Source organism: Euleptes europaea, chromosome 19, assembly GCF_029931775.1.
Source record: "Euleptes europaea isolate rEulEur1 chromosome 19, rEulEur1.hap1, whole genome shotgun sequence".
Classification (NCBI taxonomy): Eukaryota; Metazoa; Chordata; class Lepidosauria; order Squamata; family Sphaerodactylidae; genus Euleptes; species Euleptes europaea.
Window position 1 is genome coordinate 30,147,680 of NC_079330.1, and position 25,589 is coordinate 30,173,268.

General features: G+C 45.8%; 2 protein-coding genes across 2 annotated transcripts in view; both read left to right on the forward strand.

The window, feature by feature from the left end:
- INTS2 (integrator complex subunit 2) overlaps window positions 1-10,842 on the forward strand; it is a 29,840-nt gene extending 18,998 nt beyond the window's left edge. Inside the window, exons 16-24 of the mRNA XM_056865612.1 lie at window positions 378-542; window positions 1,329-1,530; window positions 2,895-3,020; window positions 3,590-3,779; window positions 4,459-4,707; window positions 6,299-6,406; window positions 7,973-8,078; window positions 9,520-9,696; window positions 10,664-10,842. Coding sequence (XP_056721590.1) covers window positions 378-542; window positions 1,329-1,530; window positions 2,895-3,020; window positions 3,590-3,779; window positions 4,459-4,707; window positions 6,299-6,406; window positions 7,973-8,078; window positions 9,520-9,696; window positions 10,664-10,833 — 1,493 coding nt within the window. The 3' untranslated portion in view covers window positions 10,834-10,842. The remainder of the gene's footprint in view (window positions 1-377; window positions 543-1,328; window positions 1,531-2,894; window positions 3,021-3,589; window positions 3,780-4,458; window positions 4,708-6,298; window positions 6,407-7,972; window positions 8,079-9,519; window positions 9,697-10,663) is intronic.
- A 12,881-nt stretch (window positions 10,843-23,723) lies between these two features.
- BRIP1 (BRCA1 interacting helicase 1) overlaps window positions 23,724-25,589 on the forward strand; it is a 189,686-nt gene continuing 187,820 nt past the window's right edge. Inside the window, exons 1-2 of the mRNA XM_056865031.1 lie at window positions 23,724-23,816; window positions 24,108-24,219. Coding sequence (XP_056721009.1) covers window positions 23,724-23,816; window positions 24,108-24,219 — 205 coding nt within the window. The remainder of the gene's footprint in view (window positions 23,817-24,107; window positions 24,220-25,589) is intronic.

Genomic DNA, 25,589 nt, shown 5'->3' on the forward strand with positions numbered 1-25,589 from the left:
TGAGCTGTCTGCCCCTCCTCATGACTTGGAAAATCAGTACTGTGCAAAGTAGAAAGCATTACAGAACAAATTTTACCCCCTCCCCAAATTGAATCCTATTGACAGGTTGCAGAATTTGCCTTATTGTGGCACAGAATTTAGCCTAGGTGACACTCGCTACCCCGGATGCTCCTGCTTTTGGAGAAGAGGCTGGAATCATTTGGCCTTTATTGTTTTGGCCATTGTGAAGAGGTCCCGGGGCAAAAGAGATGCTGATGGCTCGGCTGTCACTTGGCCTTCCCTGGGTTGTGCACGTCTCCTGATTGGAAAACTTTCCTGTAAAGATGGGTGGGGCTTTGTTGCCGCTGGTGACACCAGTCTCTTGATTGTCTTTGGAGGCTTGCATTCTGCCTTGCTGCGTCTCCTGGCAACCAACTATCCCCACCTGTGCATCGTGGATGACTGGATCTGTGAGGAGCACATTGCTGGCACGGACGCCTTGCTGCGCAGGATGCTCCTGACCAACACGGCCAAGAACCACTCTCCCAAGCAGCTCCAAGAAGGTACGGCTCCCCCACTCCCACCTAGACCCGCTTTTGTATCAGCACTCGGCCATCTGTTGCTACACCTGCACATATGCATCACAGCCCCAATGAAAAGGGCTGCTAGGGAAAAGAAGACCTGCCCCTCCCCAAAAAACACCCCCCAGTGGGGTGGGAGAGTTAAAGTCATAAGGGTAGGACCGAGAGCCTCTGCGAAGGGAGAGAGAGACCTTCCGTCCTCTCTTGACTCCCATGGCTCCCTCTGGCAGCACCATTTGTATTTATTTCGGTGATAAGTAACCCACTTTTCCATCCTCTGGCTGCCCCCCCAGATTGGTAGCGATCTAAACACAAGAGTGAAAATTGCAACAGCTAGAAGATCAAATTAAAAGCGGTCAACGAGACAGAAACGAGACAGACTCTCATCGCAGAGTTGTTATGATGCCGCCTTAAAAGTGCTGTCTGGCAAATGCCACCCCTTCTTCCCTCAGTTCAGTACAAAGCCCTCCCAGATGAGACAAGACGAGTTTTCAGGTTTCTCCAGAAGATCTGTGGGGGCAGCCCTGACCTTGTCTCCTGAGGGAGGGAGCTCCAGAGGTTTTGGGCAGCAGCTGCGGGGAAAAGCCTCCCTTTGTGCTCTGGTTAATCTTACCTTCGGTGAAGTGGGAGGTCCACTTTCCTTTCTGTGTATAGACAGAACTTCTGGCTTTGTGCCTTTCCCCCACCTCACCCCAGTGTACTCACACTTCAGGATTTGCATTGATTTACGCTTGGAAAGCGTGTCTTCAATATTGTTAATTTCGGTAGCGTTTTCGGCACTGCAAGGCAACCACACCCAAGTCCTGCAGATTCTGGAACATCTGACGCTCCTCTCAGCCGGAGAGCTGATCCCCTACGCGGAGGCCTTGACATCCAACATGAACCGCCTGCTGTACTTCGGGATCCCTCGGCGGATCCTTCAGACTGTCAATAGGCTTTGGATGACCTTGAACACAGTGATGCCTCGAAGGTGAGGGGCTGCCTGATTAAACTTCTACTTTTCTGTTAGCAGGGGATGAACGCAATTAGAGCTGTACAAAACAGCATTAAATCAGTACAAATTAGGTTCAGCGGTTGGTGTTTCCAGGCCCGTTCTCGCTCAACTTAGTGTGCTCCTTAACACTCTTTGGTAAACGAATGTTAGTGTGCTGTATAGTTAATTGGCAAACAAGAATAGCAACAATTGCAAAAAATTAAAGTCTCTCTTAAATAGTGTTATTGAAATTTCATATACACTATGTACACTGAACTTGGTTATCAAATATAACCATAAGCCACAAATAGAACAAAATCATAGGTACATTGTCCTTCTTAAATAAGCATCCTAGCTGCAAAGTCTTATTCAGCTGTATAAGGTATCTTGTAGTTCAAAAGGTAAAGATGGTCAAATCTCCATTCCATACAGAAGTCTGGTAGTCTTTCTGTTTCGGCTGAACAAGAGCCTTCCTCAGCGACCACTACATTAAGATAAACAGCGATATATACATTGCAATGTGGCATACAACAGGAAAATAAATAGAAAATATAAGAACCAGCAAGAATAGCAAAAAATATATATACTTACACACGAGCTGTTAGTAACTGGCTTTCTCGTTGGCAAATTAACCATGAGTATGTAAAGTTTTTTAAAGGTTCTAGTCACGTGATACAAATTAGTCATGTGAGCAAAATGATTTAATGTACCTATGATTTTGTTCTATTTGTGACTTATGGTTATATTTGATAACCAAGTTATATTTGATAACCAAGATAACCAAGTTCAGTGTACATAGTGTATATGAAATTTCAATAACACTATTTAAGAGATACTTTATTTTATTTTATTTATTTTTAGTCTTATATCCCAACATTCTCCTAGCCGAAGCCGGCTCGGGGCGGCTCACAACAGATAAAACAGCATAAAAACTACCCCAATTAAAATCGAACCATCTCTGGATTAAAAGCAGTTGGCGCTCATTTACCATTTATCTATTGACTTAATGGGATGGAGACCGACTCAGTAATCCGTACCTCATTGTGACCGAGAGTGGGAAAAACTTCTGTGTGGTCATAGATAGAAAAGCCATGCCGTCCTTCGAGGAGTAGCTGTGGGGGGTCCCATATATTTCTTTTCCTCCTTATCAGAGCTATGTCAGAAATAATAGACTCCTCTGTATACTGATCCAAGCAGAATACTGGATGAATACAAATTAGCTAGACAAAAGTATCTTTGAAAGGACAACGCTGCTGCAGTCGTCGTGTTTGTGGGCTTCCTAGAGGCACCTGATTGGCCACTGCTGGACTTGATGGGCCTTGGTCTGATCCAGAAGGGCTTTTCTTATGTTCTGATGTTAGGTTGTGGGTGATGACAGTGAATGCCTTGCAGCCGTCAGGCAAGATGGTCCGGCAGCAAAAGTACACTCAGAGGGACCTGATGATTGACCCCCTGATTGTATTAAGATGTGATCAGAGAGTCCACAGGTAAGGAACTCATTTTATGTTTTTGAAGTGAGTATTCCTCCCTCCCTTCCTTCCAGCCTTGTCATTCAAAAACTGTGTACAAGATGGCGGTTTGTTGAAGTCTCTATTGGGATGATCGTTGATACAGTCTCTTCTATTATCATCTGTGAAGGATAATGTCGGACCTTCTGTAGGTTCCTGTGTCTGGGTACGGGCCACTCTTCCCATAACTCAGTGTAAACAATAGGCTTCATGTGGCGGAGCGGGAAACAAACCCGGTTCTCCAGATTAGAGTCTGCCGCTCATAACCACTACACTGTGCTGGCTCCTCGCAGAACAAATTATGCAAATATAGCACAAGAAATTAAGGGGGAAATGGTGGGGGGGTTATGCGATCTTTTGTGATGTTTACATTCTCTGACCTGTATACTGAATTTGTAGTGTGGAATTTTTGATATTTTGAGTGCAGACTGCAAAGTCATGGTTAGTTTAAACCTATATTAAAAGTTCCCCCTCCTCTTGCTTTTAATCCCTCTTGCTTTCCCAAAACTTCTCATCCTTCCCTGCTGCCTGTTTTGTCGCCTCCTCAGGTGTCCCTCTTTGATGGACATCACGCTGCACATGCTGAATGGGTACCTTCTCGCTTCAAAGGCTTACCTGAGCGCCCATCTCAAAGAAACGGCAGAGCAAGATATCAGGCCATCCCAAAACACCATGATGGGCCTAGAAGCCACAGACGTTACTCGAGAGGAACTCAAAAATGCACTGCTGGCGGCCCAGGTAATTCTGGTGGCCTGTGTTTCCCTTTTGATCCCGCCCTTCCTCCATAGTTGCAGGTGGTGTCAGAAGGATTCTCCTGGCTGAAATAGGCTTTCCAATGACGGGGGACTGGGAGGCTGGCCTGCAGTGACCCGAGTTGGGGCTCGCCTGTGTGTGGCCCTTCCCTTAAACCCTTAAGCTTGCAAGGTGACGGGGAGGAGCTGTGGCTCAATGGTAGAACATCTGCTTGGCATGCAGAAGGTCCCAGGTTCAATCCCCGGCATCTCCAGTTAAAGGGACTAGATGGGTAGGTGATGTGAAAGACCCCTGCCTGAGACCCTGGAGGGCTGCTGCCGGTCTGAGTAGACAATACTGACTTTGATGGACCAAGGGTCTGATTCAGTATAAGGCAGCTTCATATGTTCTTGGGTAGGGGCTGTAGCTCAGTGGTAGAGCATCTTGCTTGGCATGCAGAAGGTCTCAGGTTCAGTCCCCAGCATCTCCAGTTAAAGAGACTAGGCAAGTAGGTGGTGTGAAAGACTTGACACCCTGGAGAGCCGCTGGTGGTCTGAGGAGACAATGCTGACTTTGATGGACGAGGGGTCTGATTCAGTACAAAGCAGCTTCCTGTGACAGGGCACCAGGGAGAGATTTCAGCTTCTTCTCTGCCCGGCTCTTTCCCCTTTGTGGCCCCACCCAGGACAGTGCTGCGGTCCAGATTCTCCTGGAGATCTGCTTGCCGGTGGAGGAGGAGAGACCCCCAGGTGGCGGCTCCTACCGGCTCCTGAAAAGCATCGGTGTTCCGGGTACGGGAAAGAAACAGCTGGAAGAGGAAGAGGAGGAGGACAGCCTTCTCTGCAACCTCCGCGAGGTGCAGTGCCTCATCTGCTGCCATCTGCACCAGATGTTCATCGCTGACCCCAACATCGCCAAACTGGTTCACTTCCAGGTGCACACTGGATTTTCCTGCTCTGGTGGTGGTGGTGGTGGGGGTAACGCCTTATAAAGTTGTCCTATGCTGAGTTTTGACAGCCCGCTGCTGTTTACTCAGGGTGGTGGAGCACTATTGCACAGCTGTCTTTCTTTTTTAGCTGGAACTGGAAGCTCCATGGCTCCTCCCTACTCAGTCCAAAGCAGCTGGGTGCATTGGCTTCGCCTGTGTACTTGTGTGTGTGTGTGCTGTCAAGTTACAGCTGGCTTATGGCGACCCCGTGGCATTTTCGAGGCAAGAGAGGTTCAGAGGCAGTTTGCCATTGCCTGGCTCCGCGTGGGCTGAGAGAGTTCTGAGAGAACAGTGACAGGCCCAAGGTCACCCAGCAGGCTTTGTGTGGAGGAGTGGGGGATCGAACCCAGTTCTCCAGATTAGAGTCCACCGCGCTTAACCACTACACTGCGCTGGTTCTCCTGTGTACCTGTGGACTTACCAAACATAAAAGCAGCAAGTCAATGGCTCATCCGGGCCAGAATCCTGTTTCTGGGGTGGCCAGCCCCCAGAAAACCTACACGCAGGAGCACAGTGGCCAACGCTCCCCCCTCTCCCCTGGGTCTGGTATTCCGAGAACTTCTGCCTGTGGACATAAAGGTTCAGTTTCATCACCATGACTTAAAGCCATTGATAGACGTATTCCGACATCATGGTGGGCACAGCCACAAAATGGCTGCCACAATAGAGCTGCTGCAGGAGGCGGAGCCAGCCACAAAAATGGCAGCTGTGGCTGACCTTCAGTCACCCGGTCATCATTGTCATCATAACTTTATTAGGGTCATTGGCCAGTATTATAGGGGGAAAAAGGAAAACAGCAGTTCAATCCAATGACAACGTAATTCAAGTTTTAAAACTTTTAAAAATTCAACCTTCAACCCATTAAGACCATTTAACCTACAATGATTTTATTTTCATTTCCCCCGAATCCTGCTAATCAAAAAGCAGAATTTGGCTACTTGGCATGGTATCTAGTGGTTTTTGTCCGATAACAACAAAATCCAGTTTAATGTCATCGGTTTCATCAGAAATCCTATCTAACAGAAGCTTAAATTTTTTAAATCTAACCTCCTTATCATAAGGACATCTCAAGAACAGATGTTCCATTCCTTCCGGTCACACAGTCAAGATCCTTGTGCTGGGGCAGCAACCTATTTAAAACAAATCTGCACAGCCAACCAGAAGCCTTGCTGGGCAAAAGCCCCTCCTGGCCTCACCCACTTCCTAAAAACACTTGGCAGGTGCTAGGAAAGGTGGGTGCCACGGTGCCCTTGGGCACCATGCTGGGAACCCCTGGTCTTCGCCCTTCTTAAAGCCATCTAAGTCAGTGGCCAGCATGGGGGATCCTGTGGGAATGAGTGCTGGAAGTTAATTGCTTGTTGCGTGAAGAAGTACCTGAGAAGTACTTGCTAGGGACTTGTGAAGATTTTGAGAAGTATTGAGAGATGCTTTAGGACAGCAGGTCGATGCAGGGGTGGGGGGAGTCCGAGTTTCTTGATTCAGTTAAAAATAATCTAGCCAAGCATATGTTCCTCCCCGCTCCACTTGTCTGAAACAGGGTTATCCGTGTGAACTGCTTGCGCTGACAGTGGCCGGCATTCCATCTATGCACATCTGCCTGGACTTCATACCTGAGCTGATTGCTCAACCTGAACTGGAGAAACAGGTAATGCTCACAGCAGCTGCCTACCTTTCAGTCACGGGGGGAGGAGGGGAGGCTGGAGAAACCGGAAAGTTTTATTCCCGTGTAAACTGTTATATGGAACATCGTGATGTTGTAGCAACAACATATGATCTGATCTAGGGTTGCTAATAGAAAAGAGCAAGAGTCCAGTAGCACCTTAAAGACTAACCAAAATTTTCTGGCAGGGTATGAGCTTTTGTGAGCCATAGCTCACTTCTTCAGATACAGCTAGGATGTGATTCCATCTATCCTTAAGTAGAGAAGAGTGAATTAGACACACAATGGCAATGTAAATGTCAGTAGCAGGTAAATGACATTAGATTGGATTAGGTGTGATATGCAGAGGGGTAGTAGGCATGGAGAAATTAGCATTGTGAATGAGTCAGGAATCCCAGATCTCTATTCAGTCCAGGATAATGCATTGCCTTGAGCTTCATTATTGTAATTCAGCAGTAGGGTTGCTAATGGTAGAGGGGCAGCTTTACCCTGTTAAAATCAAAATGCCTCATGGCACCTTCTGAAAACCTGTGGATGTGTTATGGCAGCAGCTTTTGTGTGTTACCATGTGCCTGAAATGTCCCCTCTGTTGGCAGAGAGAGAGAGAGATGTGTGCACACCTGGACATAGGAGGGAGAGAGCAAAGAGTGTGGAGTCCAAAGGCAACTAAACTCTACTCTGATGTAGATGTAGACATGGTTAGCTCCATGGCCGTTTGCCACAGCAGTTACCCCCATGAGGCTTGCAGCATGTTGGCACACAAAAACAAAGCAAACACCATCTATAACACGAATTACAAAATGCTAATCAGCACCATTCAGATTCATCACACCAGTAAATACAACAGAGAGCAACCGACAGGAATCTGGTATTATATCCTGTTTTGAGATTTCATTCATTGGAAGAATGCAAGATTAAAAGTCAGATGAATTTCCTGTTGACAAGTTTTCTATAAAACAGTCAAATAAAACTCACAACTCATTATATGGAAGCTTATCTGCTGGAGAGCTTCTGCTCCAAGCAGCCACTATAAAATATTGTAGTGAGCAAGGCTGTTAACGATCCGATGTTTTGGAGGTCATTAATTCATAGGGTCACCGTAAGTCATACAATCATACAATCAGAGTTGGAAGGGACCACCAGGGTCAAAGCGACTTAATGGCATATAATACTCTCTCTCTCTCTCTCTCCCTCCCTCCCTCTCTCTCTCTCTCTCTCTCTCTCACACACACACACACACAACACTAATTGGATGTGATTGGTGACTGAAATAAATTAAATTTCATAATATATCTTTCTTTATTTTATAGGAGAATATATCCTTTATTCCCGTTTAAAATAAATGAAAATGTCTGCTCTGTCTCTGATTTCTTTGTGTTACTTTTTTAAAAGATACCTTTTCTGTGTAAATCAAGTATACAAAAAAAAGCAAATACATATTTTAAAAATCTTGATACCCACAGAATTCTTAGTTATTTCAAAATGTTACAGCTCATCTCTCTCTCTCTCTCTCTCTCTCTCTCTCTCCCCCCCCCCTTTTTACCCCTGCAGATTTTTGCCATCCAGTTGCTGTCTTATCTATGTATCCAGTATGCTCTACCAAAATCCCTCAGTGTTGCCCGCTTGGCTATCAATGTTATGGGGACGCTGCTGACAGGTAAAGATCAGAACCATGTAGCAAGTCAGAATTTGGGTTGTGTGGAGTGGTGGGAGATTTTTTACAGCAACTGTGTTGAATATGAAAAGGGAATCTTCCCTGCCACATGTTAACTGAGCCTAGAAATTAGTCCCTGCCATCTGCTCATGCTAATCTCTTGATACTCTGCTTGCACCCTTCCCTATTGTTGAGTTTAAACTGTAAGCTCCTTGTGGGCAGACACCTCTCTTTGTCTTGCTCTCCTTTTGCTGGTGGACTCTGAAGAGCAGTTGATGGTTCTATTGAAGCAATAATACATTTTGTGACTTTCTATACAAAGGGTGAAGTGTGCACTCCTGTGACTTATTGTTCAATGCAGTCTTACTCAAAAACACCATTTGCTCCTGTGCCGTCTTGTGGATGCTTCACTTGATTAGTAACCCTTCGCGGAAACTTTTCAGCAACCTGCATTGACTACTTCTGTCCCCCTCCATTGCCCTGACCTGGATAGCCCCAGGCTAGCCTGATCTTGTCAGATCTCAGAAGCTAAGCAGGGTCAGCCCTGGCTAGTATTTGGATGGGAGACCGCCGAGGAATAGCAGGGTCGTGACGCAGAGGCAGGCAAAGGCAACATCTCTTGCTTTAAAAACCCAGCATGGTGTAGTGGTTAAGAGCAGTGGTTTGGAGCAGTGGACTTTGATCTGGAAAACTGGGTTTGATTCTCCACTCCTCCACATGAGTGGCGGACACTAATCTGGTGAACCAGGTTGGTTTCCCCACTCCTCCACGTGAAGCCAGCTGGATGACCTTGGGCTAGTCACAGCTCTCTTAGAGCTGTCTCATCCTCACCTACCTCACAGGGTGTCTGTTGTGGGGAAGGGAAGGGAAGGCGATTGTAAGCCGGTTGGAGTCTCCTTTAAGTGGTAGAGAAAGTCGACATATAAAAATCAACTCTTCTTCTTCCTTTTGTTTGTCTTGAACCTATTTGCCAACAACTTTGTTGGGTGTCCCCGAGTTCTAGTATTATGGAAGAGAGAGAAAACTCCCTTTACCCGCTTTCAGGGAGCAGGTGAAGGGGGAATGCCTTATCTCTGCCCAAAAACCCTGGACGAGCAACACCAATCAGAGTAGTCAGGTGCTGACCAGGAGGGCCAGTGGTAGGTTAATGCATTTGCTCTATGACTTGGAGGTGCGTATGTGAACTTGAGAAGTGTAGATTTTTGACACGGTGTGAGGAGAGACGCAAAAGCTTGTCAATGTGGTTTCTGTCCGGGGGAGTGCTCCTTCACACGGGTGGGGGCTCCCTTTGGTCCAGCAATGGGGGTTGCGCACAATTGTGAATTTACCAACTTCATGGGGCCAGCACCTGGTTTTTAAGGATTGTGATATCTAACTTCTAGCAAATGATGCAAGGGATATCACTCATTGTACACTGTGAAACCGGATTCTGTTGTCTTTCCAGTTTTAACGCAGGCAAAGCGGTTCACCTTCTTCATGCCAACTTTGCCCTGTTTGGTTTCCTTCTGCCAAGCCTTTCCGCCACTCTACGAGGATATCGTCTCTCTGCTCATCCAGATCGGGCAAGTGTGTGCCTCGGATGTTGCCACAGCGACACGAGATTTTGACCCAATCATTACACGTAAGTAGTTGTGATTTTTACAACAGTTGCCAAGCTGGGGTGAAGGTTGGAGGTGCATCCACTTCTCAGAAAGGAAATGCAGACTTGGGTTCGTTTGTGTGCACAGATATTTCCTGCAGGTGATTTTTATTTATTTAGTCCATTCCATCCAATTTATTAATGCTCACAGACTGATTGGTCATAAGCAAATAGAGAAAGATACAAAATGCATAATTATATATACAGTATTTACATTATAGGATATCACTATTAAATGCCATAGACAAAAAGTTTACCACTGCAAGAGTCATGTAAAGCTTGACATCCGCTAAGAACTTAGCTACAATCTCTGGCTGTGAAGCTGGAGTCCATTTTTTAATGTAAACGGCAATCCACTTGCCTTGGGCAATACTACATTTATTGCAGTCGATAAAAATAATGCCATAGAATCAAGCTTTTTGTTGCAGAATGTGCCTTATCACTAGCCCTTCTCTGAGGCCTTCTCCTGAGAGCCAGTAGTAGTCAAGAGCGGTGAACTCTTTCTCTACCACTTAAGGGAGAATCAAACCAGCTTACAATCACCTTCCCTTCCCCACAACAGACACCTTGTGAGGTAGGTGGGGCTGAGAGAGCTGTAAGAGAGCTGTGACTAGCCCAAGGTCACCCAGCAGACTTCATGTGGAGGAGTGGGGAATCAAACCAGGTTCTCCAGATTAAAGTCCACCACTCCAAACCACTGCTCTTAACCACTACACCACGTTGACTGGGGACCTTGGGCCACTCAGTTCTCTCCGAACTCTCTCAGCCCCACAGCTACCTCAAGTGTCCGTTATGGGGAGGGGAAGGGAAGGCGATTGTAAGCCACTTTGAGACACCTTCAAGGTAGAGACTCTTCTTCTTTATTATCTTCTTCCCTCGAAATATTCATAAAATACATCTGCACCATGACCCTTTTTCTCACTGGCTGGTCTTGAACCATCATCTCTAGGTCTCCAGCAGTTGAAGGAGAAGCCGAGTGAGTGGGCAAGGCTTCTGAAGGAACCAGTGTGTAAAACCGGAGCAGGGGAGAGTGGCAGCCTGGACCCCAACGTGCAGCTCTGTCACAGTGTCGAGAGCACCTTCGTCGACATCATTAACATGAGCGTGGGTGGAGTTTAAGCAAAGCAGAAACGGCAGGACCGCCACCAAGTGCTGAGACGTACGGTGACTTCTGTTTGGTCCAGAGTCCACTAGAGAGAAACTAAGACTCGGATTGGAACATTTAGCATCTTTTCCATCCTTCTGTTCGGATTGAACACAGACGTGTCTGATGTGGGGGTGAGACATTTGCCTCAAAAGTAACAATGAGCACTCAAAGGAAATAAAGTCTGAAAGGGGGGTGAGCTGGCAGGAAAATCAGGGAATGCCTTTCATGCGTTCCTTCTCTGAGAGGAGGGATCTGTCGGCTGTGATTAGCACAAGTGGGCCAATTCCAGGACTCTTAGAGCCAGGTGACTCCTTGGCTTCCTCCCAGCCCTGTGAGGCTTGGAACTTGGTGAGAGGAGGAAAGAGGCAGGGGAGATGGGCTTCGCGTTGGCTCTTCTTTCCTCTCGAAGTCGGCTGTGGCTACGAAGTTCTTCTGAGATGCAAGCCAGGGACGCAGCTGGGATGCGGTCACCACTTGGCCCATTGCCTGGATTTGGCATGCAGGCTTCACGTTACCGGTCCTTCACATATAGAAACCTCTCATAGTCAGATTTCTGCTCCAGTTTTTCTAACTTTTTTTGACTGAACAGATGACATTCTAAAAGGTTTTTTTGTAAACCAATCCGACTTTTAAAGTGTTTATATTTGTACTCTTTTTTTGTAATGCTGACAACTGACGGAGAGCTAAGTTTGCAGGTTGCTCTGTCCCCCTGTGCACCGGTTTGCATGCTCACGGAGGAAAAGCCACAAAACATGGGAGTGTTCTGTGTGAATTATTCTGATATACACGTTGAGAAGCTGATACGTGAATGACCAGGCACAGTAGCCAAAAATACCAAAAGGGAAGCCCGCTGCTTTGTATTACCGATAATGTTTATACAGTTCCATTGACTCAAGATAAACCATTTTTTTAAAAACACACAGGTTTGTAGTAAATGATTAATGAGAATGGTGGTGCACCTTAAAAGGATGTTTGACAATAAAGGGACCATTTAGGAAACATTTCATGGATCCTAAGGGAAAAAAGACAAGTTGGTAGTTAATATTTTTGTGTGGATGTGAGCCTGGCACTCTCGTAACAAGTGTTATAATCTTTCCATGGGAAAGATTCCATTAAAATATTTCTAAGTTTTTCTTTTTCTTTCTAGTTAGAGAATTGCATGCAAGCCGACCTCCCCAATCCATATTGTTTTTATGGATATTTCTGGCATTGACATAGCATAGGGATCATTAACGGGCTCTAGACATAAATCTGCCATCCCCCAAGAAGTGAGAAAGTGTACATGTGTGCGCATGAGTGTGCGTGTGGATCCATGGCCGTGGAAAGAGTTCTCGCAAGGTGACAGATGGCCCTCCCTGGTCAAAGCCATCTTCCCATAAAACTCTGCTCATAGCAATGTTTTGACTTCACTTGGGAATAAGGTTTTTTTTCCAGACAGGTAAAAAACTGCATAGCAAATTTTTCAAGTTGTTCCCCATAGGTGTTAATGTCACATCAAGGCCGCCAGTCGGATGTTGAAAATATTCTTTAGAAATGTTATTTTGTCCTTCAGAGCTCTCAGTATGCTTTGCTAGAGCCTGCCAATACAGACCAGCATTACCTTCTGTATGGTGCAAACTTGGGATGTTGTGTTTAATATTTTTAGCAGGATAGAGTGTGGTTCATTTGTTATATCTATGATGTAAAAATATGTATATATGTTGACATGCATTTGATTTTCTTCAGCTGCTGTGTTTTACATACCATTGGTGGTACTGTTTTTAGTTTGGAAATAGATATGCATTTCTCATAAATGTGTGTGCTGTTTTGGTGGGTTCTTATGAGCTGATTAACTTTTGTGTTTTCTCTAATTGTAAGTTCTGTGTACAAAAAGCTCCATCACAACCCACCCAGCAGCCTTGGCGGCAACACCAGTCATACAATGCTGGGCGAAGGCGACAGTAGGCAGGCATTGCTAAAGCATGTCATGATGCATAACTGTTCTCTCCAGGAATATTAGGTGCTTTGGAACACAGGCAGCATAATGCTATTGCAGTTGTCTCGCTTGTCGGCTTCCTAGAGGCACCTGGTTGGCCACTGGGTGAACAAACTGCTGGACAACTCTCTCAGTCCCACCTACCTCACAGGGTGTCTGTTGTGGGGAAGGGAAGGGAAGTTGATTGTAAGCCGGTTTGATTCTTCCTTAAGTGGTAGAGGAAGATGGCATATAAAAACCAACTCTTCTTCTTTTAAGGTGCCACAAGACTCCTATTTAAGAAAAGGACAGTCTAAGATATATGTAGGCATCAATTTGCCGGGTTCAGACCAACCATTCTGTCCATGATGGTTTTCATTCAAGAGCCTGGAAATCCTGAATCTGTGAAGTTTTACTGCTGAGAAGGGCTAAAAGTAGGGTTGCCAACTGTTGGCTGGCACCTGAAGGGAGAGTGGGGGGGGAGGGCCATGAGGGATTACCATCTCTTGACAGCATGATGATGTTTCCAGTACAAACCTGGAAGTGACATCAGGCCGCTCCAGGATTCCCAGTTTTACCCTAGAGTTTCTGCTGAATCCTATAGTGGTGTGACATCACTTCTGGGTTTGCCCTGGAAATGATGTCATGCCATCAAGCAACTATAATTTTTTTCAGCATTTTCCCTCCAGCCCAAGGATTGGTCCAAGGTTGCCAGAAGGAGAACTGGCGACCCTAGCTAATGGAGAGAATGGCAGTGATCAAACAGACAACTTACATTCTTTGAGGGACGTGCAGTTCCGTTTACCCAAAACTATCAGGACTCAAGACAGCAGAAGCAGCACAGAAATTGGCTGAAGGGACCCAAGTCTCGCCATCGCAACAAAACAGATACTGTGCCCACTGAGAGAGTCTGCAGGAAGACCAGCACTGGTAGGCAGGGGCCAAAACCAGAAGGATGCCTGAAGAAACCCAAGCCTACTACACCAGAGGGACCACCAAGCAAAGGGGCACCTCTCCTGAACCTGCCATGGAAACAGGCACCTGAAGATCCCAGAATCCACTGGTGTGTGCCAACGGGCAAAAACCAAGCCAATGTCCGGCTTTAAGGGGACACAGAAGCAAGAAAATGAGATGTGGCAGAAGAACCACCAGCCTGAAGAATCAAGTGGAGACTGAGGGACCTGGCCCAAAAGCTGTGAAGAGATCACAGACATGATCTCCTTTGAAATGGGATGGTGTCTTTAAAGAGGGAAATTATGTGGTAATTGTGGTTTTGCATCTCACCCAATAACCTGGGAGTTGTCACTTCGAAATATAAATTGCTATATATTGTTGGAGGAGAGTGTTACGGATACCCTGGACCACCCAAAAACAACAAATCAATGGGTTATAGGTCAAATCAAACTTACCCTAGAAGCTAAAATGACTAAACTGAGGCTATCGTACTTGGTCACATTATGAGAAGACAAGAATCACTAGAAAAGACAGTCATGCTAGGAAAAGTTGAGGGCAGCAGGAAAAGAGGAAGACCCAACAAGAGATGGATTGACTATAAAGGAAGCCACAGCTCTCAATTTGCAAGACCCGAGCAAGGCTATTAAAGATAGGGTGTTTTGGAGGACATTGATTCATAGGGTCGCAAAGAGTCAGAAGGGACTTGATGGCACAACACACATATATGCAGACCCCAAAAATAATGCTTTAATCAAATGTGCATACATTAGTTTCCCCAACTTGCATTTCCTTAAATGTTCCCTCAGTTTGAAGGTGGGGTGGGCAAAAACAGCATCATAGAGTTGGAAGGGGCCATACACACCATCGAGTCCAACCCCTGGCTCAATGCAGGATCAGCCTAGAGCATCCCTGACAAATGTTTGTCCAATCACTGCTTGAAGACTGCCAATGAGTGGGAGCTCACCACCTTCCTAGGCAGCTGATTCCACTGCTGAACGACTCTTACTGTAAATCCCCCCCCAATATCCAGCCAGTACCTTTCTGCCTGTAATTTAAAACCCATTATTGCGAGTCCTAGCCTCCGCTGCCAACAGGAACAGCTCCCTGCCCTCCTCTAAGTGATAGCCTTTCAAATATTTAAAGAGCAATCATGTCCCCCCTTAACCTCCTCCTGACTGAACCCAAGATAAGGCCCCAACCTTTCAATATTTTTTGGGGGGAGGAGACAATCCATTGTCTTGTTTTGATGGGTAGGTGTGCTTAGAAGAAATATTAATATTAGTATTGTTTTATATTTCAGAAATCCAGAGGCACTTTCAAGGCTAACAAAATTTATTCCAGCCTAAGCTTTCATCAGTCAGAGCTCCCTTTGTCAAATGCATGGAGTGTACAGCTATTGACATTTCTGCTCATTTATAACTCCAAAAAACTTAACCTATGGTGAGGGGTCTGGAGACCAAGTCCTATGAAGAAAGGTTGAAGGAGCTGGGTATGTTTAGCCTGGAGAGGAGACGACTGAGAAATGGTATGATAACCATCTTCAAGTACTGGAAGGGCTGTCATATAGGGGATGGTGCTGAGTTGTTTTCTGTTTCCCCAGAAGGTTGGACCAGAACCAACGGGTTGAAATTAAATCAAAAGAGTTTCCGTCTAAACATTAGGAAGAACTTTCTAAAAGTTAGAGCGGTTCCTCAGTGGAACAGGCTTCCTAGGGAGGTGGTAAGCTCTTCTTCACTGGAGATTTTTAAGCAGAGGCTAGATGGCCATATGTCAGCAATGCTGATTTTATGACCTTGGGCAGATTGTGAAAGGGCAAGAAAGTTTGCATCAGTGTTTGGCTCTCGGGGCCCTTTCTTGTATGCCCAGAGTAGTGTTGATCACTACTTTAAAATCAGGAAACAATTTTCCTCCAGGCCAGATTGACCAGAGATCCTGGAGGGGTTGTTTTTCTTTGGCCATCTTCTGGGTGTGGAGTAGGGGTCACTGGGTGTGTGTGTGGGGGGGGAAGGTAGTTATGAATTTCCTGCATTGTGCAGGGGTTTGGACTAGATGACCCTGGTGGTCCCTTTCAACTCTGATTCTATGACATAACATGAATAACAGACATAGCTGAAAAATAAACTCCTGCCTCAGTCCTCACCAAGAACCAATAAATCTTCCTCCAGTCTCACACACCAAGTGAATTAAAAGAAAATTAAAAGGAAGGTTACAAGAAGGTCACACAACAGTGAATAATCAGATAGTTAAAACCTTCATAAAACCAAAATAAAAGAATACAAGCAGAATAAAACAGGCAGCTGGCAAAGCAACGGAATAACATAAGCTGTAATAAAACTGCGAAAAACCTTTTGCTTTCTCGCTCATTAAAACCCTTGCATCTCCCCTCCTCTCCATAAAAGGAGAAGGGTAGGAATTAGAAACGATAACTATAGAGATACTGAAGCTAAAACTAAAATAACCTAAATAAAACAAAAACAAAAGTTTCTCCCAACAGAGCGCTGCCTACAAACATCCCTCAACCAGAACTGGATCTCCAGTGAGAGATTTCCTCCGTCATTTTTCATGTAGGTGGCTCCTTGGTCATTGAAGCTTTGTATCATTGATAGTCCCACCGCATGTGTTGAAAATGCCCCACCACCAAACACACACACACACACACAATACCTCTAATTCATACAACAATGAAAAAAATGCCTTCTTCATTTATTCCCTCCGGACCCCTCCTCCCCTTGAGTTGCCTCCAGTGCGACCCCTCGGGGGGGGGGGAATCATTGTAGCTCATGTTGGCTTCAGACCTTTTGCTTAACCTTTTCTCTTTGTTTTTTGGCTTTCAGATGCCACTTTTAGATCAAGTGGCCACGGTGGCCAACAGCTCCACTGTATCAATGGCTGTTGTCAGTGCAGAAAACCTGATTAGATGAGCCATTGATCACCAATTAGTTAGAGCAGAAATGGCTACCGGTAATTTGTTTATTCTGGAGGAAATCAAAACCATCAGCAGCAGAATACTAAACTGGCAGGAAGCCAAACATTTGACCAGCAAAAACACCCCTTCGATTGGTCATCCATGATACAACACATGCAGGGATACAGATCAAGAGGAGGAGGAGGACAGCAGATTGGTTGAACCAAACAGCTTAAAGAAAATGGAAAGCACTTTTGAAAAGATGTACGTGACACAATCCTCAGCTCTCCTGAAGATGAGCAAACAGTCAGACACTTTCACACATGCCGAATAATGAACTTTAATCCACTTTCAATCCACTTTGCAGCTGGATTTTACTGTGTGAAATGGCAAAATCCACTTGCAAGATTGTTAAAGTGCATTGAAAGTGGAATGAAAGTGCATTATTCAGCATGTGTGAAAGGGTGAAAACACATGGTCACTTTAACCTCCTTTATTCCCTGTTTCACCCAGGATTTAGCCAGGATCGAACGCACATTCGGCGAATCGCATGAGTTCGATCCTGGCTGAATCCTGGTTGAAACAGGGAATAAAGGAGGCTAAAGAGACCGTGCGTTTTCACCCAAAGACAGATAAGGAGCATTTCCCATGACAAACATGTCTTTGGCCAGTAGATGGCAATGCAGGATAACTTTTCAACCACAAGAAGCCAAGCTTTCTAAAAGCTGGAGATGGAGGGTATCATTCAGATTCACACAGCTTGTTATACGTTGGACCCTGGAATAGGGTTGGCATGCAAGCTTGGCTTGGGAAACACCTAGATATTTGTGGGGGGGGGCAGGGTTTAGGGAGGGACTTCCGTGGGGTATAATGCTATAGAGTCCACTGTCCAAAGCAGCCATTTCCTCCAGGGGAACTGATCTCTGTCACCTGGAGGCTGGCAACCCTACCCTGGAAAAAGCTCCTTTAGACTCTTACTGCAGTTTTTGGATAAAAAACAAAAACAAAACGTATCTTCATCATTTGTTCGTGGGAAGATCCTTTTGCTCAAAACCTCCTTCTGGGCACCATATAGTACCTTCAAAAACACCTGTGGGAACTAGAGTTCTTTACTGGTTGTTGATCTGGCCTTTGATTGACCTGCTCCATTGAAAGAACAACAGAGATCAATTCCCCTGGAGAAAATGGCTACTTTGGAGGGTGGACTCTATGGTGTTATACCCCGCTGAAGTCCCTTCCTGGGCTCTACCTCCAAATCCCCAGGAATTTCCCAAGCCAAAGTTGGCCACCCTTCTCACATGTCCATCATTTTGGCTGGCAAGCCGTATACACGATGCCTCTCCTGTGCTGAGGAGGCTCACACTTCCAATCCTAGTTCTCGATCCATTCCTGTTCCCTTTCCATTTATGCAAGCTACATGGCTTACCAGGCGCTGTGATGTAGGGGAGATCTGTCTCTTCCCCTCCTCTGTAACAGGGTACCAGTGCTCCCCTCAGACCATCACTGCAGCCCCCTCCCCCTGTGAACCGCATGCTGGACACAACTGAGATCTGGAATGGTCAAAAGTTGGGAATGGAGCCAATCCATACATGTGTATATTTAGAAAAGGGCAAGAGTCCAGTAGCACCTTAAAGACTAACAAGAATATTTTCTGGCAGGATATGAGCTTTCGGGAGCCACAGCTCACTTCTTCAGATACAGCTAGAATGTGAATCCATCTGTCGAAAGTGCTCCGGGAGAGGCTGCTGGGCTGTGGAGGTGCTCAGGGAAAGGTGAAGCCCCAGGTGGGCGCCCCGCTTATCTAGGCGCCTTCCCTTTTCTATTTCGGGAAGGCGATGCTCCCTCCCTCGCTGGTGTCGGATACTCTGGGACGGCGGCGGCGGTACCAGAGTATCCGACACCGGTGAAGGAGGGAGCATATATAAGCAGGGTGCCCACCTGGGGCTTCACCTTTCCCTGAGCACCTCCACAGCCCAGCAGCCTCTCCCAGAGCACTTTCGACAGACAGATGGATTCACATTCTAGCCGTATCTGAAGAAGTGAGCTGTTGCTCCCGAGAGCTCACACCCTGCCAGAAAATATTCGTGTTAGTCTTGAAGGTGCTCCTGGACTCTTGCCCTTTTCTACTACTGGTATCTGAAGAAGTGAGCTGTGGCTCCCGAAAGCTCCTACCCTGCCAGAAAATATTCTTGTTCGTCTTTAAGGTGCTCCTGGACTCTTGCCCTTTTCTACTACTGCAGACAGACTAACACGGCTACCCGCTGTGAATTATGTGTATATTTAGTAGCAGATGTGACGCTGGAACTAGATCGGAAGGATGGGATTGCCAACTCCCTTAACCTGGAAGGCTCCGGTGCCTTTCCACGATGAACCGCGTGACAGGCTGCAGAGCGACAGGCAGAGCTGCCACAATTGCTGCATGCGCGTGAGAATGGATACCTACTGTGCTGACAGAATGAATGGCTGTTAGAGCAGCTTGTGGTGTGTAGGGATGGCTCGAAGGAGGTGGCAAACCCAGAGTAAAGCAACACGTTCCACCCTGGTTAGCGCAGCTGGCGGTCATGCTGTAGGCTCTCCGGGTGGTCGGTGTTGTATTGGAACAGGAGCCCTTCCTGGCCTCTTCCCCGAAAGCTTTTATTTTCTCCAGGTGAACTGATCTCTGTAATCTGGAGATCAGCGGTAATTCAGGGAGATCTCCAGGCCCCACCTGCTCCTACGATACTAGAGGGAACAGGTACGCATCATGACTAGGGTCGCCAGGCCCCTCTTCGCCATCGGCAGGAGGTTTTTGGGGCGCAGCCTGAGGAAGGTGGGGTTTGGGGCGGGACATTGAAGTCCAGTTGCCAAAACAGCCATTTTCTCTAGTTGATCTCTCTGGGCTGGAGATCCGTTGTAATAGCAGGCGATCGTCAGCTACTACCTGGAGGTTGTCAAAAAGGGCAAGAGTCCAGTAGCACCTTAAAGACTAACAAAAATATTTTCTGGTAGGGCATGAGCTTTCGTGAGCCACAGCTCACTTCTTCCGATACCAGGAGTAGAAAAGGGCAAGAGTCCAGTAGCACCTTCAAGACTAACAAGAATATTTTCTGGTAGGGTAGGAGCTTTCGGGAGCCACAGCTCACTTCTTCAGTAGTAGAAAAGGGCAAGAGTCCAGGAGCTGTGTTCTGAAGAAGTGAGCTGTGGCTCACGAAAGCTCATACCCTACCAGAAAATATTCTTGTTAGTCTTGAAGGTGCTACTGGACTCTTGCCCTTTTTGACTACTGCAAACAGACTAACACGGCTACCCACTGTGATTTACCTGGAGGTTGTTAACCCTAACCATGACTCGTATCCATTTGGACTAGTAGCCATGGATAGCCCTCTAGTCCACGAACATGTCCCCTCCCCTCTTCAAGCCTCCCAAGCTGGCTTTAGGAAGGTGGGGAGGAAAGGCGCGCCGGGCGCCTCAAATTTAGGCAGGCCGCAAAGTGGTTACCTAGGCAACCACAGGAACCCGGAAGCCGGGCTGCGAGGCCGTGTTGGATGAACGAGAATCCCGCGGGGGAGGGGGGAACCCAGCCGGGAGAGTTGAGGATTGGTCGGCAGCGGCGTCCCTGTCACCGCCCATTGGCTGTTCTGCGGGGTGGGAAGTGAGGGGCGGAGCGCGGCGGAGGCGGGAAGGGAGGTTCGAAGCTGGAGAGGGGCCCGCGCGGGTTTCGCTTTGCTTCTTCAGGTGAGGGGAGGGGATCGAGAAATCTCGATGCTCGCGGGTGGGGGGAGACGGGGGGGTGGGCTCCTGGGTGGGTGGGTGTGTGTGTGTGTGAGAGAGAGAGAGAGAGAGAGAGCTATCGATGAACTGACGGTGTGGAGGGAACTCCGGCCTCACAATTTCTCTATTATATGAATCACTCCCCCCCCCCCAGTAATTCAAGGGAAGGGAAATTTGTGATCTGTCTCGTTTCCCCTTAATTGAAATTAAAACAGAAATATCCTACACTTACTTGTGAGGTGGAACCCCCCCCCCCAAAAAAAACATTAACTGAAGAATGTTTATGTGTTTTTTGTTGCACACATGCGTGGGTTTATGCATAGCATGTGTGTATATGTGTGTATACACACACACATGTATATATATACACACACATATAGATACACACACACATATACACACACACATAGATACACACACATAGATACACACACATATATACACACACACATATATATACACACACACATGTATATACACATATACACACACACATATAGATATACGCACACATACTCACACACATATATACACACATAGATACACACACACATAGATACACACACATGTATATACACACACATACATATACACACATATATAGATATACGCACACATATACTCACACACATATATATACACACACACATAGATACACACACACACATATAGATACACACACATATACACACACACACATATAGATATATACACACACATGTATATACACACATATACACATATACACACACACATATAGATATACGCACACATACTCACACACATATATATACACACATAGATACACACACACACATAGATACACATGTATATACACACACATATACACATATATAGATATACGCACACATATACTCACACATATATATATATATACACACACATAGATACACACACACACATATAGATACACACACACATATATACACACACACACACATATATATACACACAAACACAACAAGGAATAAGGGAACCCAACCCAAAAATACAGGTTAGGAACCAAAAAGGTTGAACCAGCATAAATTAACAAAATAATAGTTTCTTTACTGCATGTGCAAATTCATAAAAAGGTTGCAAACCTAAGCCTCATACAGGTATTAAAACCACCATGTATAAACCACCATGTTTGTGAACACGCATAAAACCGCTGTGAGTAGATGGGGTTTGGCTGAAAGGCCTTCCTCGGAGGTCTCAGAAAATGTATATACCCATGTACGTAAATAAATATATAGTTATTTTTCAAGCCTGAGCAGGTTGCATGTTAAACCATATATTATATAATAAGGCCTCCAGTATTTTTTTTTATCAGACCTGAACTTATCAAGGAGTCTCCATCAAACCGTTAAGTATGTGCCACAATTGTACTGCTCATGGCTGTAGTTCTACTTGTGACATGTATCCATGCAATATCTATATATGTATTCATGCATATCCATTCATCCATCCATCCCATAACATTCAATTCCAGGTACCAGAGATACAGACTTTATAGAAGACACAGGCAATGCCAATTAATGATATTTTTTTTTATTTTTTTTACTTGAAATACAACAATGCTTAAAACAATAACACTCTTACAGTATTTTCTTTTATTTAACATTCTGATAATTGACACCTTGGGACTGGGAGGGGGGGTGGGTGCCTTGACTGACAAGCCCACAGTGGACTCACCAGCACAGATCAGCGATGTGTGTGTGTGTGTGGCTGCTCCTGCTGGATTTCGGGCCAGATAAGAGTTCTCAAGGGGCCAGATTGACACCCCTGGAATAAGGTCTTGGTAGGAGCAGTTCTCCCAAGAAGTCGTGACTTAGAAGGTGATCCAAAGATGCCTCCTGGATCGCTCCAGCACAGGAACCTAACAGGCAGGCAGCTATTATGGTTGCTGCTTTCTCTGGCCAGCCTTCATATGGCACTCATACATAAGACATATGAACACATTCTTAGTTCAGAGAGGCAGTACAGTGTAGTGGTTAGAGTGTTAGACTAGAATCTGAGAGGCCCAGGTTCAAATTCTATTCCTGCTGTTGAGGCTTGATAGGTGACCTTAGGCTAGTCACAGTGGCCTAACCTACCTTACAGGGTTGTTAGGATAAACGGAGAAGAGGAGAATGATGTAAGCCGTTTTGGGTGCCCACTGGGAGATTCCTCAAACTATATGATTCAAGTGAATAAACCTTTTCCTTAAAAGCATTTCACTAATAAAAAAGAGATATTTCATTGGCGTTTTCTTAAGTGTTCCCCAAATTTTCATTGGAAGAATGGGGGGGGGGATGTCCTCACCCTGGAAAAAACGGGGGGATTTCCTCCTGAGGTTTTCTGGCTTCCCCCCACCACATTTCACAGCTATCAGATGTCCTCACCCTAGAAAAAACGGGTATGTCCTCACCCTAGAAAAAACAGGGGGGGGGGGTTTCCTGAAGTTTTCTGGCTTCCCCCACACCACATTTCACAGCTATCAGATGTGATTTTTAAAAAATGTTAGCTTTTTATCCCTATCATGATGTGATTGAAACAAAACTCCTTTAGATCAGTCTGCCCAAATGAGATCAACAATTGTTGTTGACAAACATTTATTTTCTTCTATAGAAACAGAAGCAGAAATGCATTTTTAAAACATGGATGTATGTATTCAGGCAGCTTCAGATATTGCTGAAGCTGCCTGAATACAAAATGTGGCCAGGGATTTATATTATGCAGTACCTCTTTATTTTCCCTTGTTTCTTTCCATGTAATACCTTTATTAGGACCAACCCAATGATATATAATAATGTGCCAGATTTTGAGTTTTCCAGAAACCTTCATCAGGCCATACAATTCAAAATAAAAAGGGGGAAAGTAGATATTTCATGTCATGATCTTAAAGACCCTCTCATGTCAGGATATGGTGGAACTTCTGACAGGCAAAGAAGATTTGGTTTCATGGTAGCCTAACAGAAGTAGTAAGCTGGTGACTACTTCTACGTCAGGCTGCTGTTAGCAGTATAATATGTAGCTAGAACAAAAAATAACAACCTTATTTGGGGTCTTCTATCCAAATCCTGATATCGGTTAACTCTACCATACCAGTTTACTTATGCCATCTTGGCATATGTCCACAAGATGCTGGAGAGTGATCTGGAATGCAATTTGTTATTTGCACTTAGGTTGTTTCTGTTTGTTTCTGTCTCCTTCTGGGTATGGTTCTTCTATGGCACCTGTTGTAGCATGTGCATAGTTAAAAATGGTTTTCTTTTTAAAATTGCAGTTGTCTATCTGAATTCCAAAAAGGAAACGTTATGGCTTTGACAGCGTCTGAGTACACTATCGGGGGAGTGAAAATTCTCTTCCCTTGCAAGGCCTATCCATCACAGCTGGCTATGATGAACGCAGTAAGTTGTGTTGAGAAACCAGATGTTTATTTGAATTGGCAGTCTCCGTTGTAATGTTTCTTGGGAGCCAGTGTTTATTGTACAGTATGGGCTCTGTACTGTAATGGAGTTTGCCCACGCCCAGCTTCTGTTTTATTGATTAAAAATACGCTTATTTTTGCCAGAGACATTTTGATGGAAGAGTGAGGATTTTTGTCCTTTCTGGACAAGAGAATAGCAGCAGCAATAAAAAAAATAAAAACAGAGTCTTCTTCACGCACTCTGTTCATTGTAGTTATTTTTTTCTTCTAGATTGTCAAGGGGCTGAACTCCAAGCAGCACTGCTTATTGGAGAGCCCTACAGGAAGTGGGAAAAGCTTGGCATTGCTTTGCTCAGCACTGTCGTGGCAACAGTCTTTGTATGGTAAGCCATTCTGTAGCATCAGTTCCTGTTGCAATAACCTTCCACACATACCTGGGTCTTGAACTGGGAATTTCTGAGCCTGGGATCTAACCTAGACTGCTTTGGTCTGTGCGTTCAGGTCTCCGAACCCTCTTGGAATGCTGAAAGGGATGGGCATGTGCAGCGTTAGCCCAGGAATCTACTGGGCTAGGGCTGGCATAAGCAACAGAAGCCTGTCTTTTCACCTCTGCTAAGGCACCGAAGCAGGGTCACCTTTGGCTCCAGCTTTTCCAGTCTCCTGCTCTTGCTAATGCCAGCGTGGTGTAGTGGTTAAGAGCAGAGGTTAGGAGTGGTGGACTCTAAGCTGGAGAACTGGGTTTGATTCCCCAGTCTTCCACATGAGCAGCAGAGGCTAATCTGGTGAACTGGGTCAGTTTCCCCACTCCTCCACATGCAGCCTGCTGGGTGACCTTGGGCTAGTCACAGTTCTCTTAGAGCTCTCTCAGCCGCACCTACCTCACAGGGTGTCTGTTGTGGCCTTATAAAAATACCATATTATGGTAATAGACTTTCAGCCTGGGCCTGAACCCTTATAGATAGTATCCAACCCCAAGAGACAGAATGGAGATGGACATCCCCTTGCAGAGATATGAGCTGTATATATGTTGTATTTGACTGAGATATGTAGCCAAGGAGGGTTGGCTGTATAACCCTGCATTGATGGCTGAGCTTGTTGTGAAGGGGGATAGGAAGCTGGTGGCGTATGAACCTTCTTGCTCCTGTATCCGAGGTGTTGGGTAGGCAAAGGAGGTAGAGGGCTTCAGGCAATCTCTCCGATTCGCCACAGTCCCATCATCTGTGGGTTATTTTGTAATGAAGCGAGATGCGTTTTCAACAATGCACCATCTTTGTGGACCCATGGGCAAGTGGCTCCAAGGAAGTAGGGGAGTAAAAATTCAAATAAACACACATACACTGTATTCTTTGGGAAATAAATGGCCACAGTTTTATTGATCAAACCAGAATGGAGCGTTGACGGAAAATCATGGGGGTGGATCCAAGATATCGGGTCACCACCCTGTAACCCGATAGTATCGAATCGCTCGATAACGCCCCCCCAACACCCGTGGGGGGGTACCACACCGGAGTAGCGCTTAGGTGGCACCACCGGACGCACATCTCTATGTGGAGCCAGCGCCACCTGGGATTGTAGCTCCCAAACAGGTCCCCGAGCCGGGCAACGCTGTTGAGCTCCATCCCAAGACCCCTTATGGGGGTCCCCACAAACGGGAAGGAAACGCCCATCTTCCCTTCTTGGATCAGACCCCATGCAAAAACCACCCAAAAACTGTGACAAAAGAACTAACAACACAACAACATAACATAGGGTG